This window comes from Tetrao urogallus, assembly GCF_951394365.1.
Source record: "Tetrao urogallus genome assembly, chromosome: 2".
NCBI classification, from domain to species: Eukaryota; Metazoa; Chordata; class Aves; order Galliformes; family Phasianidae; genus Tetrao; species Tetrao urogallus.
Window position 1 is genome coordinate 48444109 of NC_136814.1, and position 17703 is coordinate 48461811.

General features: G+C 35.0%; 1 protein-coding gene across 1 annotated transcript in view; it reads right to left on the reverse strand.

Annotated features, from left to right (window-relative positions):
- The window catches only part of LOC306958740 (nesprin-1-like), a gene marked incomplete at both ends in the record, with an annotated part of 192381 nt that overhangs the window by 17151 nt on the left and 157527 nt on the right, over positions 1–17703 (reverse strand). The window contains 13 exons of the mRNA XM_079550331.1: positions 484–617; positions 1751–1921; positions 2629–2784; positions 5004–5159; positions 8059–8235; positions 9402–9551; positions 10204–10386; positions 10727–10859; positions 12053–12249; positions 13983–14114; positions 14521–14694; positions 15362–15562; positions 17323–17442. Coding sequence (XP_079406457.1) covers positions 484–617; positions 1751–1921; positions 2629–2784; positions 5004–5159; positions 8059–8235; positions 9402–9551; positions 10204–10386; positions 10727–10859; positions 12053–12249; positions 13983–14114; positions 14521–14694; positions 15362–15562; positions 17323–17442 — 2084 coding nt within the window. The remainder of the gene's footprint in view (positions 1–483; positions 618–1750; positions 1922–2628; positions 2785–5003; positions 5160–8058; positions 8236–9401; positions 9552–10203; positions 10387–10726; positions 10860–12052; positions 12250–13982; positions 14115–14520; positions 14695–15361; positions 15563–17322; positions 17443–17703) is intronic.

Below are 17703 nucleotides of genomic sequence, written 5' to 3' on the forward strand. Positions count from 1 at the left end.
GCTTCACTGAGTAAATCTTCAGACGGGTTCTAGTCTGGATTCAAAGTCGGGAAAGCTGTTTGCACAGTACTGGCAAAAACTTAAATCTTATAAAGAGTCTGTCGCACTATTCCTACAACTAGAAATTGTAAGCTGAATCCTAGAGAAACTGATACGTGCAGCAAACCAAACTTGTCACAGACTTTCAAAACTTTAAGTGCAGCATTATTGTCTAGCATGGGATTCATCTTTGTTGATGACTTGACTGCAGCCATGCACAGAACAAAGCTACAGACAGTAAGGCCCAAGTCCTTTGCTAGAGAAAACAATCTTGCATTAGTTATTTGTGACAAAATGAGACAGTTATTCCCTAGCAAAAGGAACAACAACAAGAAACAAAAATAAAAATACATAAAATAGCAAAGAATAATAAAAATTAAAATGATTGAGTAAACTGAGAAAATGAATCTAAAACGTACAGTTCAACTAAAATATGTTTTCTACCTCATATTCACTTCTTTCAAAGCGTTGGTAAGGGTTTCAGTCACTGGTGGGTGACATTCTTTCAATAGCTGATTGGTCATGGAACCAAATTTCTGTAAGCTATTTTCTTGTTTTTCCAGTTCATCTTGTAGGCTCTAAAACATACAGAAAAATAAAGTCACAGGAAGTATTTCAAATGATATATGATGTACAAATGCTTTAAAAGGTTATGTATCAATTGCACTGTACGGATTATGAATGTAAAACTAGATGTCTTGTGTTTTGTCTAGCTAGAAAGTTGTTTAATGTAAAGACTGTTTCTAGCTCTATCTAACCCAGTAGGCAGGTGTAGCAAAAACTACATTTTTTACCCAATTATTCTAAAAAAGTAACAGTTTTATAGAAGAAATTATTCTAAGCAAATACTTTTGCAAAGACTGCATAAGTGCATGGAACTCCTTCAGAAATAAAGTAAACTCATGAAAGATATTAAATTAAATCACATTTCCTGTCTAGAACTAGATGAAAAATTAACAGCATTAAAAAATAAATAAATAAATAAAAATAAAAATAAAAAAATGAAAAAGGTTTATTACAAAAATATGGTTATTGGTCTTTGACTTAATTCATAAATCCAATATCTTCAAAATAAAAGTGATTTTTTTGTACTTTTTTTTTTTTTTTTTTTTTTTGCCAACTCTTCTCTGATAAGCAATAAATAAATACATAAATGAAAACATAGAGGATTGGCTATAAAGTGTGTTAACAGATGTTCTTTATATCTCAGTTCAGAAAGTTTGATCTTCCAATCACACCAAATATTTAAACGATAATGCAAACTTAAATTTGCTAGTAAATATTATCAGTGCAAGTTCTTGTTACTTTAAAAATCTGGAAATCTGTGCATAATTACTTTTGATTTTTGAAAGCTGAGAACATCTTTCTTTGAAGCAAAAGCTTGATCTATCTAAACTTGGTCCACACTGACATAATTTTATAAAAGGAGTTTCAGTATTTGGGACTCTTATAGCTCAGAATATAAACAACATCACCAGTGTACTAGGAAAACAACTATCACTATTTTATTTATCTAGAAAAATGAAAAAAAAATGCAATGGCCATTAGATAAAGCATCATCTAAATGCCTCACATTTTCTACGTACTAGTATCCACACACTTCCATAATTCATCAACTAAAAAGCATATTTATCTGCATCCATAAAACGAGGACAACATTCATCCTCAAATCCATCCTTACGGATGTGAAGAGTATGGTATTCCAGTTTACCTGTAAGTTGTCAACTTGGACTTTCACAGCTTCCAAAGAACCAGTAAGAAGATAATAACGGGACAAAGAATATCTGGCTTCCATCAGGTAACTATTTAGTTCTTCATAAGTTACTTTGTAAATGCTCCACTGATCAAGAACAGACTGCAACAGTATCTTTAGTTGGCTAACCTAGGAGGGAAGGAGGAAAAATAAGGTAAATGAGCAACATAAAAGTTATTTGCTTTTGTTTAAATTATTTCCTTTCTTTTGATCTCAGATACTACTTGTTCTGCATGGCTAAACTTAAACCCGTTGGAGGGAGAACATTTTACACTGTCACCAGTTCGGCTTGCACTGTGTTCTTATGCAGTAAGTTCAGTTCTATAGAATCAAGTCACAGAAGAGCAGGATGGCAAGGACTCAGGATACATGAAGTCCATTTTATCTTGCTTCAAAAGGTTCAAGATAAATTTCTTGACTCTCTAAGGTAGGCAAGTAAGCCTAGGAAAGTCAGTAGACAGTCTGACCTTAATGTGTTGCATTCTATCTGAAAGGTGGATTGATGTTATCAGTCTTTGGATGATGACAACTAGTACTGATCTTCTTCTTACTCTGCCTTACTTGTGCTTGAAATGGAAGTTACTTACATTTGGTCTTTTTCTACTAAACAGTAGGAGGCATCTAAAAGCTTCAATTGTAAGAATGTAAAATATCCTAAAATAGTAAATATTATAGCCATCTTATGTGGAATATATGCACAAGCTTGCACACAGATGAAAACAGAAACACAATTTATAATCTCTTCCTCTACAACACAAAAGAAATACATGAGCCACAAACTTCTACTTATCCCTTTCCTATATGCTCTGATTTCTGAAGTTTGATTATTGCTTTACCATGTGATCCAAGCTGGCCCAGGAATGATTGATTTCTTGCAGTGTATTCAAAACAGCAGAAGAGGCTTCCTCCTTCTTGTTTTGTATCAAAGACAGACCGCTTTTTTCTATGCTTTCTAATTCTTTTTCCTTTGCTCTTATTGATTCTTCTAATTCCTTAAAAGAAAAAAAAAAAAAAAAGATGACACCTGAGAATTTTTTTTTTTTTAATTTTTTTCCTATTCTTGGGTAGACAGTGACTTGGGACAAAAAAAGATGATCATATGCTCCTCAGTTTGTACAATATTAAAAATAGGAAAGACACATTCACATGCTTTGTTGTCTGCTTGTTTTTATTCCCAAGAGAATCATAACTCATTAACAATTTTACTGAATGTTTTAAGGTCCCTTTAAATCACAGTTGCAAGTCTTTAAATAAAAGCATGTCCTCTACATTAAACTTCTGCTGTGACCATCTGCTCTCATGGCTCTCATGACAGAGTCCGAATTTAATTAAAAATAGGTTAGCAGTTTGAATACATGGGAAAATTCTGTGTCATAGTTTGTCCCAGAACACAGATGACTTTTCAATTAATCCAAAATTGACTCAAGGTTCTGGAAAACCTCTACCATCCAAAGAAAAGGACAAGATGACTTCGTAGTGAAACATGTCAAATTGCTGCGCCTCCCTACACGAAGTGCAATCTTTATTCTTTTGCCATTTCCCAGCAAAGCCCCTTCCTGAGGACTGAGCCTTTGCTGTATGTTTATTCTTGCAGTTTTCTTCTGTATTATTTCAAATTTTTGTTTATAACTTATGGCAATGATCTTGTTCCAGATTACAGCCTTGAATAACACTTTTAAAAAATTATTACTAGCAATTTTTTTTTATGAAACACTTCTCAATTGCTAGTAGCAAGTTCGACTTTTCAACAAACAGAAATAAGAGTAATTTAGATTTAAACAAAATCATTCCAAACTTCAGAAGGCAAAATGGACAAAAGCTTCAAACATCAATAACAGCAAATATTTCTGGTTCTCTGTGAAAAGAGATATCTACTAAATCATTCTTAAGTCATATAAAAATTAAAGATCCATTATTGTTTCGGATCTGCGATGAAAAATAAAGGTGCCACTCATTATTATGACACTAGGCAGCAACTAACATTGGTTAATCAATAAGCTGGAGCTTTTGTACTAGTTGAACGGGGTACTTGAGAGTGTCTGGTACTGTTATTTCTAAAACAATTTGTTTCTCTGACGATCAAAGTCCTGCCATTCATATCTGACTGCCTAAGCATGTTTGCTAACTTTGCTGACCAAAAGAAACCAAAGAGGTGATAAATTAGATTCAGCTTTGAACTACAGGCAAGCATAACTTGCCAATTCTGGCAGGCTGCAGTAAATTACACTTGATTCAGTTGTATGTGCTTACTATGCTGAAATTATAAAGACAGTTTAACTGAAAGTAGGCATTGGCTCTAGTTTGAAAATCCTAGTTAAGAACTTTGGAAAAAATAAAAGTATGATTTCTAACATATCTGACCTAATAAAATATTTGTCTTTACAAAATCAAATATGTGCTTAAGAGACTGGCAAATTTACAATAATCCCTAGTCTGGCAGCTCCAGAAACAACATTCTGATTATTTAAATATATGCTATTCCTAGTCAGATGTCCAGAGTCCACAGCATATTCTTATTCACTGTTGTGTAGTCTTGTATAAATTTTCCGTGAAAAACTGAGATGGTTATGAACTGATCTGTATTTTGTATAGCTGAGCTTCTCCTCACGAAATCTTTGCCAACTCTACTTAAGATTACTCTTTATTCTTTTGCAAGCGAAAGGAGTCCAACATTGTTCTCTTTTCTGGATAGATGAATATTTGAGTGTGTGTGATTCCAAACACATTTTGAAAAGAAAAATACACTCTTACATCTTTTTTTAAGTAGTCCTGAAGAAATAAGAGTACCAGGGGGAGAAGGATAGAATAATTGGGGCAGGAGAGGAAAGGTAGTGACGAGGCGGAAAAAACAAGTTTCTGAATAGTCAAACATGGTGTTTCATTACATCAAGTTCCAAATGACTGGCCAAAGAAGAAAGTGAACATTTTCCTTTAACAGCCTTTCAAGTTCAATAAGCCTGACATATCTGAAATGACCACACTTTAATACTGAGTGTCAAAAGAGTAATGACTTTTAAACATCTTTGAGACAGACATTAATGCTCTTTCTTCCTTTCCTTAGTTTTTGCACCTTAGAAATGAAATCTCTCTCTCTCAATGAAGTAAAGAGAAATTTAGCCACTGACTTCAATGGTATACAAATACCACAGGGTTTTATTAAGTCCTGTTTCTAACTGGAATTAGAATATTGTTATTTAGGTTGGATTTATACCTGACAATCTTTCAAAGCATTCTGTACTGAAGCCTGGTCTCCAATTCTCTGTTGTTTTTTCAGCTTCTTCTCTTGGGTTTCAAACCAAGATTTTAGGCACTGCACGTTATTTTCATATTCTGTCCAGGATTCTTGCAGACTTTCCAACAGCTGGATCTGCAAAGAAATATGAGTGCATACTTCCTTATACAGTTACCTTTAACTCTGGGTCAGTTAAATAAATCAGTAAAAATCAATGCTGACCTGCTCCTCAGAATTCAGTAATGCTTTCAGAATTTAAAAACACTATATGTATTCAAATTGAAATAAATTTGCTACTTGAAAAGAGTTCATAATTTAAAAAAATAAATCTGCTTCATCCAGGAATGATTCTATATGCATAACTTATTCAGAAATCATGATGCATGGAAAAGAGCTAACACTTTGGCAGAATATTTTATGAAACTGAATGCTTTTCAGAGGGTATATAACACAAGACTCCCCAAATATAACTAAGTATGTGAAAATACATTATTTATTTCTTGCTTATACATGTGATAAAGATGACAATTTATATTAATTCCTTTGGCAACCGGCCACTTCAAAGTCACTCTGATTTTTCTGATCTAGGTGTTATTCAGTGGAAATTGGATAGCAAATTGTTCTTTGAAAGATAATATAAAACAGCTAAATAACAAAAGCAGAGTTTGAACTTGGCAGTATTAACATAAAAAGCATTCACACAAACTGCTCTAGAGAATGAGTCATCTTAATTAGCTGACCATAGTGACAAGACAATTGAGAGTGAAGCAAGGAAAACAAGTAGTAGATTAAAATTACGTAGAATAGTTTGGTATAGTAATGTTTGTTTTGTTCAATAAACATGATGCCATGTGAGGCTGTACAGAAGGGCAAAGGAGAAGACAGATGATGTTCAAAGACAACATCCTCAAGTCACAGAAAGATAAATCCTAGGCTACAAGGAAATAGCGTGACATAGTTTGGAGGTTTCGGCAGAACTGAGAGCTTCTTACTGATATAAAAAAGAAAAAGAATTGTGAATGGAAGTGGATTCCTGGCTGCGCAGGGCTGGTCTTGGGAAAGCAAAATTTTAGCTGAAGCTAGATAGTGAAGGAGAGAACTCTTCCTATTAATCATTATAAATGCATCAGCACATAATAGGAAACCACAGAATAGTCTGAGCCACACAGTGCCTCCTTCACTCTGATTCTACTGCCAAGATCTCCTTCTCATGTCTCCCAGGTCCTTTGGGAACACTGCAGTTTCAAGTACAACAGGGCAAGAGGGTTTCAAGTACAACAGGGCAAGAGGGCCCCTTTCACCCCTTCTGGGGGAGAAGGAATAAAAAACGACCCAATTAAGATAAGGAGATCGAAGAAATTTACTACAAATGGTAAAAGAATGTAAGATAATAATAAGAAAGAGAGTTACAATTCATAATTCAAATGAAAGAGAGAGGAAGGCTATGACTGTGCTGCTCGCTGCATTGATGGAACCTGAAAATCCTCCAGAATCAGAGATCATATTGAAGCTCTTGGGAAATGTAGTACATCTCATTGTATCTTCATCTTGGAGAATCAGAACTCATGTGAGACTGCCAAAAAACAAGAATTGCAGCTCCGCAGTGTACTGTGCCTCTGCATCCAGCAGCATAACGTGATGTCATGATACAGAGTATTGATATAACCAGGACAGGCAGACTGAGGTACTAGCTATGAGAGAGGAGAGATGAGTTAAGAGCTACTTAAATAAGCTGTATGTATAGCAGTCCACAGAACTAAACAGAATGTGTACAAGGATGCCAATGTCATTGTAAGGCTGCTATCACATTTAAAGGGTCATGGCGGCTGGAGGAAGTTTCTGGTGAATAGAAAAAGGCTGTACTTCAAATTCTGTAATAGATCATTTCCATCTGCATGAAGTAGCAATAATTGTAGTCTTAATGAGAGCAAATTCAGCCAGAAATAACTGATTGCCTTCTATGATGACATAAACAGCAAATGGAGAGTAGTAGATACTGTTCAGCTTGGCTTTAGCAATGCTTTAAAGGCCAGTGGTAAAAATTTTCAAGGTCTATCTGGCAGCCACTTATAAGATTGCCAGATCAACATGGTGATTCTTAAATTTGATATTGTTTAATATCTTAATTGATAAACTGAACATGATGAACTGTATTCTCACCAGGTTCACAGATGACACTGATTTATAAGAAGTCATTGATACGCTGCAGAGCAGAGCTGCCACTGAGTTCAACAAGAGTTGAAAAAGTTCAACAAGATGGAAGAATATGCTTGTGAATCCTCAAGAAATTCAGCAAAGGTAAATGGTAAAGTCCTTCATCCTGGACATGGTAACATGCAGGTTGGCAGAAAGCAACTTTGCTAACAAGGGCTACGATGAACAATAATTTGAACACAAGCAATAAAGCAGCATTGTAGACCATTACTGACGAAGGCTATCTATATCTGGGATCTACTATGGGGAGCACACCCAGCGAGACAATAAAATAGATTATTCCCTTCTCCTTGACTCTGGTAACCCATTTTGGGCCTTCTCAATTGACAAATTGGTGAAGAGGCACTAAAGCAGTTAGGGAGCTGGAGTACAGTACTTATAAGAACAGACTCACTTAATTTAGCCTGGAGAAAAGAACATTAAGAAAGGGTCTCATTGCACTCTTCTACTCATTATGATTATGGAGAAATGGAGCTAAACTCTTCTTCGAGGTGCACAGAGAAAAGAGAAGAAACAGACTCAAGTTAACAGAAATTCTGATTGGGCATACGGCAAAAACCTGTTCCCCAGTGGAACAGTGAGATAGGGGACAATGTTTAAGTACAGGAACAAGCAGCCAAGATAGTTTGTGAAAAATCCACCCTTGTGTATTTTCAGAAGTCATGAAAGCAAGACCTTGTGCAATCTCATCCAACTGTAAAGTTAGCTCTATTTGAGTAGGAGGTTGGACCAGATGCCCTGCAGAGACTTCTAGCCATTACTGTTTCATTTTTGCATGTATTTTTAAAGTTCACAACAGAGCAGCAGAGGTTTTCTTTACCTTTTCTGTTACCAAGCCTTGTAGAATCTGCCAACGTCTATTCATTGCTCCGAGCTGTTCTGCAAAATCAGTTTTGTCACTACGTTTACTTTCAACATCTTGGCTGCTAATTTGTAGCACAGATTGGTTCACAAAGTCTACAGTCAATTGTTTGCAATTTAAATCTATCTTGAAACCCTAGAAAAGAAGGAAATACTACTTTAAAAAATGTAATCATTTCTTAGTATCCTTCAGAACACAGGAGAAAAACATTCACAAATTACATCCCTACTACAATCTTGCTTAAGCTTTTTCTAGCATCTGAACAGTAATTAAAAACATTGATATTTCTCTTCTAAATATTTAGAACTAAAATAGCAGTACACTGCCTTGGGAATAAAGAAATTGCCTGTTTTCCCCCAGAGAAAACGAACATGTGAGCAAAAAAAACAAAAAACAAAAAACAAAAAAAAAACAAAAAAACCCAACAAAAAACCAACAAAAAAAAAACCCAGCAACAAAATTACTGATAGTGGTCTCAAGGATCAGGTTTACAAAAAAAAAAAAAAAAAAAAAAAAAAAAAAAAAAAGAAAGAAAGAAAGAGTGTTTATTAGTTCTATTCACTTCACTTAGTCTCAGTCGTTTGTTTTTTTTTTTTTTCTACTCCACCAATAGGTATTATGGAAAGTATTCCTATAAACAGAGAAGAATAACCAAGAAGTAAAGCAATCTTTTAAGACTCTTGTCTTAAAAGGACTGAATGTGAGTTATCCATGTTTCATGTAACTTGTACAAACATCTGGAATGCATCATAATACATATTCTTCAAAAGAATAAAACTGTTCTGACAGTAAGAATAGAGTTCCTGGGTACAGATCTATTACAGGAGTATTACTGATCTGGAAAAATCTTACATTTTATTTGCTCTCTTTCTTAATAGTTAGCTCAAGATATACCATCTTTCGTTTTCATTGCAGATATTGATGAACTGATTCACCCGTAAAGCAGTGCATATTTTCCATTCTAGAACAGGCTATGCAGGGAACTTGCGAAATCTTATTTGCAAAGCGCATTTTGTTTTTGGACAAAAGCTACATCTAATAAGGTGCATAGTGTTTTTAATTACCTGGATATTAAGGTAAGCATATTAAAAAATAAATTCCTGCCATAAGTAAACAGCAGAGTAAAATTAATTCATTTCTTTTCCACTATATCAAATGTTACTCCATTCTAATCATTGTACAGTTTTAGCATTTCCACAATATATTTTTGTTTTTTACTTAAATCAGTTCTACTTCACATATGTATATATGTTTAGCAGACATAATTTGAAAATAAAATTTATAATATTTCTATGCTATACCTTGTATTTTTGGATATAATCTTGAATGGCTTTTTGTCCTATTATGTTTTTTATACTCTCTTCATCTTTATGAATAACATTTTCCATCAGGGAAATCCAGCTCATAACTTCAGTGATAGCATGGCGAGAAGGAATTTTGTCCATCTGCAGCTGTAGAAATAACAGAATTAAAATAAATGCTGAGAAGAAAATTAACAGTAATTCCTTGCTTTGCATTACCATAGTAAATATTCTTTTCCTTGCTTTTGTTATCATTATTCTACACCCCAAATATATTACTGAAATTCATAAAATAATGAAGAGAAAAAAAAATTGAAAGCTCTCAATAAAAGATATAATGCATAGCTTCATGCATCTTTATAAGAAAATGTTTTATTAAAGGCTTCTTATTTCCATTCTTCACAATACAAGTCTAAAGATTCCATTTTAACTTTGTCTTCCACAGACTACCCAGTCTTTAGGTTTTGAACAAAAACATCTTCTGAAGAAAACAAGCTGACAGGAGCAGCACTTTTTTTCCAAACAGTACATCAATCTTTCTAAAAAATCTTACCTGCTTGTCACTTAAAATTTAACAAATGCAACTGGGAAAGTTTCAATTTAGCATCAGTTAGTGCTAGGCAGTATGGGTAGACAGGATATAGATACGAGTGTAGGCTTTTCCACTCTAAAGTGGAGATAATGTTGTTCCTGTCTTTTCTCAAATGGATAAAGACAATCTGAAAGCAACCAACTTTCAGAGAAGGAGCCAACTGTATATTAGTTTTCCGGAATATTAGAGGCCTCCATTGCTCTTTCTTACCTGGTGCAATTTCTCTTGTACTGTTGGGATTTGTGAGAGCAGCTCTGTCCACTGACTGTCAATGTGGGACAATCCTGCACGCAACGCTGCTGTATCTACCTTCTTCAGTCTGAGGAGCTGGTTCCCAGTGCTCAGTACAGAAGATTTCTGTGACGATTTAGCATCCACTTCTTTTGAAAACTCCTATAAGCAGAATCGTTTTTGTGGAAATAAGCAACTACTGTACTTCAGCATTAAATCTCAGAAGACTAAGAATATCCTCATTTCTCTTTAAAAATATTGTCTTTCTATTAGTGTTCACCAGTTATATTTCATAAAAAGTGAATACAAAAAATTGTTTTCAATCATAAAAATAATTCAGTTATAAATGTGCAAACACATCAGCTTTTGGAAGGAAAATTCAGCAAAATACTTTTTTTTTTTTTTTTTTTTTTTGCATATTCTTCTTCTGGAATGTGATTGTTAAGCTGTTTACTTGTAATCTGAGGGAAAAAATGGTGCCCTAAGCCTATGAATAACTTACCAAAAAGGAATTCAGGTGGTCTCGAACAGTTTCCAGTTCCTGAGGAACTGTCAGAGACTGCTGACTCCAGAACTCAAGTCGCTCTTTTGCAGATTGTAACCAGTGTGTCAGTTCAATTGATTCACTTTGATACCTGTAAAAACATTTAAAGAAAACTAAAACACTCATTGCCACTTCCTGCTTCCAAAAGAGTAGTCTTTTCCACTTGTTAGAAGAAAATACCCTATAACAGATTTTTAAAAAACAGATTTTTTCTTTCTCATCAAATTTCATGATTTCGTGATTTCATAAAAGCACGATTTAATTTTCAAGAAAGGTAAGGTACCACACTGTTCATATTTTAACCATTACATCCATGATTCCTACCACTGACTTCTTTTTATCTTTTAGGAAAAACTAAGTCTAATGAAGAACTATGAACTAGTCCATCAACCCATTCAGAGGAGCTGTAACAGTGCCATAGCCCATAGCACACAGTCACCTTTTCTGCTTTCCACGAGAAGGCTCAGCCTTTCAAAAGCTTTAGAGTGTTATATCAGATCAGAAATTTAATGGATTTTTTTTTTCTCCTATCTCCACATCATTCCATATGCGAAGTAAACGTTGGAATGAGAATGACTTTACATAAACTTTATATGCATAAAATCATTTTATGTCTCTTTCTTGAAAGGCTAGTAAGACAAGAAGCCAGAGACATTATGAAAAATAATGAAATCTTGTACATGTCTTAGAGAATGCATTTCAAAAGTAGTGTATGAACATTGCTAAAGGCAGTTAAATGTTCCCATCCCAACATGCAATGACACAGAACTCCAAGAACCCAGCAGTGGCAATACCAGATTGTGCTGAGGCTACTCACGGTATTTAGCAAAGAATACATCCCTCCTCACTGCTGGAAAAGGGGCTTCTAATTTAGTTATGTATATGCCTTCTCACTTCTTCCCACTGATTCTTGTCAGGTATGTATTTTATTGTACATAAGAGAATATGATGGCACTTATATGTAAAAGAAGTATTTTAGTTTAGTTGAACCATCACATGTATTTCCAAGAACTTTCCTTTAAATGTGGAATATAAAAGTTCTGGGTTCAGAACAACTGAGTTCAACAGTGTAATTAAAGCAGCTTATACTGTTCACTGTATCAGCATTTAAGGATGAGAGAGCGCTGGAACAGGTGCCCACTGTGCAATCTCCTTCTCTGGAGATACTCAAAACATGTCTGGATACTTGCCTGTGCTACCTAATTTATAGAACCTGCTTTAGAAGGGGAGTTGGACTGTCTGATCTCCAGAGGTCTCTTCCAACACCTATGATTTTGTGATTACCTTGTCCAGTGCTTCAGTATTGTCTCCAGCCTGTGCAGTTCCTTGTTAACCTTGCTGGTGTTACTTAGCCAGTGCTCTCCCAGTTGGTTCAGCTGACTTTCAAGATCTGAGCAACTAACAGAAAAAAGTAGCCTTTTCCCATCATCCAGCACCTGATATAATTTAGGCTGATATTCAGTCAGGTTAGATCTCAGATGCTGTAATGACAGAGGAGAGAAAGTTAGCCCTGCAAGTTTATACAGCTATGCTTTCTCAATATTCCATTTCCTTCTATTGCATTTTGTAGCATGTCCAATGTTACCACATCTTTTTTTTTTTTCCCTCTCTAGAACTCACTGAAACCAATAAAGCAGATAATCTGATTAATTTTAAATCTAAGCAAAACCAATGCCGATAGTTAATAGCTGCTTCCACACAATATGTTGCTTTAAGTTCTCCTCATAGCATTAAAAAAGCAGAAAGCTGTCTGGTAAAAAACAGTAAATAGTAAATTCAGATTAGAAAAGAATGGAAAGTAAATTTGCACGAAAAATATGTCAGACATCTTTCTGAAAACAAAGCAAGAACATCCAAAGTACTTTGCATACTACAAGACAAAAAAAGCACTGGATCAGAACTCTCATTCTGAGAACAGACTGAAAAAAAACAGGATGTGGTATAAAAATCTGTATTTAAACTACTAGCTGTTATTGCAGGTAAGAAAGAGGAAGATAATTCAATGAACTGCAGGCTGACTAGCTTCATCTTGCTCTCTAGAAGGATCGTGGACTCCATTTCCAAGAACAAAAAAAGAGGAAAAAAGCAATCAGGAATACTCTGTATGGACTGGCTAATGGACTATCTTCTCTGATAGAAGTACTTTGTGGATGATTTCTGTTTGGCTTTTGATACTGGCTCCCACAGCACCATCCTCTGGAAGCTGAGAGTGAAGGCTGGAGAAATGTTGCACAGCTCACACGGCTGGATTCAAAAAGTAGCGATCAAAGGCTTAACATTTGGCTGGCAGTCAGTAATCAGCAATGTACTCCAAGGATTGTTGATATTGGAGTCCAAACATTTTTAACATCTTAGATAATAATAGCATTCTTGTGATAAATTAGTGGATGGCACTAATATATAGAGAGTAATTGACACATTCACAGAAAAAGGCAGACAGAGTCCAGAGGCTCTTTGATAAAATTGAAATCTCAATAAGGCAGGAACCAGAGAATGTTCAAAATGAAATAGGAATTCTGCACCTTGCGCAGAATAACATTCTTTCTAAGTACAGGCTAGAATGGGAACAGCTGGTATATTTAGCCTTGCATCTATCATAACAATTACTTCACTAATGTGGCTAACCACAGCACTGACATATATTAGTAGGTGTGTGGTCAGCAGACTTACATTATTATCCCTGTCTATATGGTGCTGGTAAGACTATATCTAGTGTATCCAATTTTGCCTTGTCCTCACTTCTCACCAAGTTCAAAAAGCAGAAACCGGTCCAGGTCTTTTGGATAGCTACTAAGACATTTAGGGATCTGTAGCACACCTTTAAAAGGAGAGTTAGGGAGGCATGCTTGTTTTATGTTGGCAAGTAGAAGACTGAAGGCTAGTCTAACAAATGCCAATAACTATTTAAAGTAGCATTAAAAATACAATGGTAATAAATGCTTCTTAGAAGTGTCACACAACATAAAAATGATACTGGTCACAAAGATACAAGTTGGAAAGTTTAGATTGGACATCATATGAAATTTTTTCAGTAGGAAGTAGTGCAGCACTGCAACTGGCCCTCAGCCTGGCTGTAGGATCTTCATACTTGAAGGTCACCAAAGTCTTCTCTGATCTGATCCATTCCAACTGTCCTTCCAACTGGACTCCAGCTAGAATCATGACAAAGGTCCCCTTCCATCAAACTTTTCAATATAAAATAACTACAAAGTACCTGAAAAAGTTTAATCCGTTCTGTGAGCTTGTCTTCCGTCTCTTCCACCAAACCAACAGTGGGAATGTTACCTTCGACAGACTCCAGTTGTCTGGTAAGTTCCTGGTAATCTTCGTCAAGATGCATCCAAGTCTGTAGGTAAAAATATCTGAGTGTCTATACTTTTTATACCTGAGTAAATTTTAAATATATTACTTACTTTCTCAATCTAAAATACTATAGCTGCAGTGCTGCAAATGTACAGAAACAGCAGTAAAAATGTCTTAAAAATCTACAGGAAAACACCATCTTTGCATCAAGCATAGCTTTTGGTCAGAATATGCTTGTCACATAAAGCTTAGCAATTCTTTCAAATTTAAAGGAACCCAATTTGGGTCACTTAAAGTTCTCAACACAAAATTACATGCTGCCCGTGAGCTCCTTGTATGTACAAGTAGGATTGACATCCATCAATTCAGTTCAAGCATAGAAAACCACTGTAGGATGTACTGGTAATAGATTATGATAGACATACAAAAAAGATCAAAGGAATTATTACCTCTAGAATGTATTCCAGTTCCACACCTCGTTTATGTGCCAGCTTTAGTACAGTTGAAGCTTGTGTCATTAGTTCTGAATGTGATCGAGTTTCCTTCAAAAGGGCAAAACTACTCATCTTTCTGAAGAGTGTCTCTGTCAGGATCATGTGAGACTCCAAACCCTGAAAATATTCCTGATGGAGAAGGGGAAAAGAGAATAAAAGAAGAAAAGTTCAATTTTTCTTCAATTTATTACTACTAAAACAACAACTTAAGACAAGAGCATTATAATCAAGTATAGACAGATACAGAATTGTAAACTTTTCCCTCCAATAACAATTCACAAAATCCAACATATAATATAAACAGGACAACTGTCTTTTTGTGGAAAGAAAGAGGTTACTCTTTACATGCAAATTCAGTACTCTAATTCTACAAACAAAAATAGCTTAAATCAGATATACACCATTTAAAAATTCTGCCACACCAAAAAACACGGACTTGCTGTGCATAGTCTTACTATATATTGTGGATGTTATTAGCAAACTTAAATTTCCAATGGAAAAAAATTGAGTGATTGATGAAATTGATATGTAGCATGATAGCACAAGAATAGGAAGTTGTTTCTAAAATGGAGAAGAAACTATAATCCAATTGTATTTACCGGCAACAGAGCATTTCAAAGTCATGTGGTCAGAACAGTTCATTAATTACAATTTAAAATAGAGTAATTTTAACATATCCTGATTTACACTAGCTCACAATTCAGAAAAGGTCCTAAACATTTAGGAAGTAATGACTAGCAATATACTGTATACAGCCTTACAGTCATTAACAGTGAAATAAGCCACAGTTTCTTACCTTATGCTTGTTAAGCAGTGATTGAACCTCTTCCTTAGAAGCAACTATCATTTTCTGGTCACCATCCATCTTTTCTTGGCCTGTTTCTACCAGATCAGCCAGGTCCTGCAAAGCCCGCTCATACTGCCTCTTAAGAGCCAGATTCTGGTTCAGGTTACTCCGTCTGGATCCAATTATCATCATCACCTCATCATACATATCCTTGGAGACAAAAAGCATCAATGATTACCTTATTTGTCTACATAGCAGCCACATCTCTGTCACTATATTCTATTTCTCTCAATGCTAGCACAGTAATAACTATTTATAGATAAAAAAGACAGTGCTGATACACCAACTTAAATGGTAAACTAATTAGCATTTAAAGAGAGAAAAAGCAAGCAGCACCTGGAACTTTTTCAGGTGTGTGCAGGGAACAAAGATAGCAGAATCCCAAAGAGTAAGGAGCAAAGGAGTAAGAGTCCTCTAAAACCAGACAGATGTGGCGCTGTAACTGAAGATGCTGTTTATGTTCTGCTTCTTATAATGTAGTGTGTTGTACTGACCGCATCATGGCTACACAAAGTACAAGCATTTCAGTCAGGCTTGTCTTCATCACCTGCTTCAGCACAGGAAGAGATCTGTGCCGGAGCAACTAATTGTTAGCGAGCAAGGTACATACTACCTATAGAAAAAAAAACAAACTAAGCCTAAGAGTAACAGAATAGAACAGTACAGTGTAGAAAAGCATAGTATATACTTTCACAGTGTGCCTATTCTGTCAAATGCAAAATCAGCCAGTTGGAAGAACAAGTTCCTGTTGCTATTTGTCAACTTGCCTACATCAACTGCTGAAGTGAGAACAGCACACAGATTTTTTCCTTTACTTGAAGGCAAGACTATTTAACTATTTTGGTTTTGAGATCTATATTCTCAGAACATATGTCTGATTGTGAAGATAAGAGTCACATTGGGCAAAAACTTTGGGCAAGGCATACAAAAATCAAGAAATTAAAATATTTCTAAGACCATGCAGTACTGGAACAAAATACCCACATTGGAACTGCTGCCCTCTCTCCCAGGTTTAAAGAGAGAACTGTGCAAAGTACAGTGGTAAAAAAACAAAGGGAAAGCTTTTTTAAAAACTGAAGTAAAGGGTTTGGGGTATCTACAAATAACATGACAGGGAAAATAAGCAGGAGGCTCTAGGAACAAAAGGATAAAAAAGCGGGTTAAAAAAAAAAACCCTTTTATGCAATATTTTATCGTTCATTTTTTGTTGAGATCACTGCTTTGTTAGCTTATATTTTCATTCCATTTTCATGTTCTCTTTGCTTTAAAATTATTATGCCATTATAAAAAGTAAAATTCAGCCTCTTCATCTTTCACTTTCCTAGTGAAACCATTTCATGAAAGTGCTCAAAAAGGAGATTCAATAGCCTTAAAAAAATCTGCATCAATTTGTATTTAAGTGGTAGGACACAGGATATTTGAAAACATGTGTGCGTGAAGGAGATAATTTTTTAGTTTAACATTATGGGCATTTTTGTGAAAGCAGAACATTTCCAGTTTCAAGTCACACTTACCATTATTACCTTATCCTACCTGCCACCATCTCTCCCTCACTGTATTTATTTTTAAAATGGCTGGTGTGAGACAGAGCTTAATACCAGATCAATAGAGTGATGAAAACAGGCCTCAACTTTTAACCAAAATACACGTTTTATGTGATAAACTTTGTCCTTGCTAACAGAGGAGCAGAAAATAAACATTTTTTTTTGCATATTGTTATGATTAATATTGATAATTGAGATGTTAGGCAATTTGTAAAAGCTGAAGTAGAAAATCTAGAGGAACCAGGCAGAAAGCTATCAATTCATATGAAACTTTTTTAAATACATTTTCCTCAAATACTTTATGAGCAACACTATGATATCCTTCATATCACCATACAACTCTAGGATGGAATTTATGAACCTTACCTGTAGCTTAGATAGCTCTTGTACAGAAGGCTGGTCTATTTGTAGCTTATCTACACTCTTCTTTAATTCACTGATTCCAGCATCTAATTCCTTCAAACTTTCTTCTGCCTGCATTATGACCTGTATTTGAAAATTACATCATTTATTTTGAATGCCTAATTACGAAACTGCAGCTGCCAGACATGAATATTTTTTTTTGTTTTCTGCCTGAAGTATTCATCAATCCTCTTCATGCGATGAATCTGATGAAATTTCAGAGGATACTCTAAAGTGTTAATGTTAAGTTGGGAGGGAAGCCGTTTGCTTGTTACTTTTTTAAGTGAAATACAATGTGGCTTTTTATTATTATTTCTCAATCACTAGCTTTTACACTCCTTTATA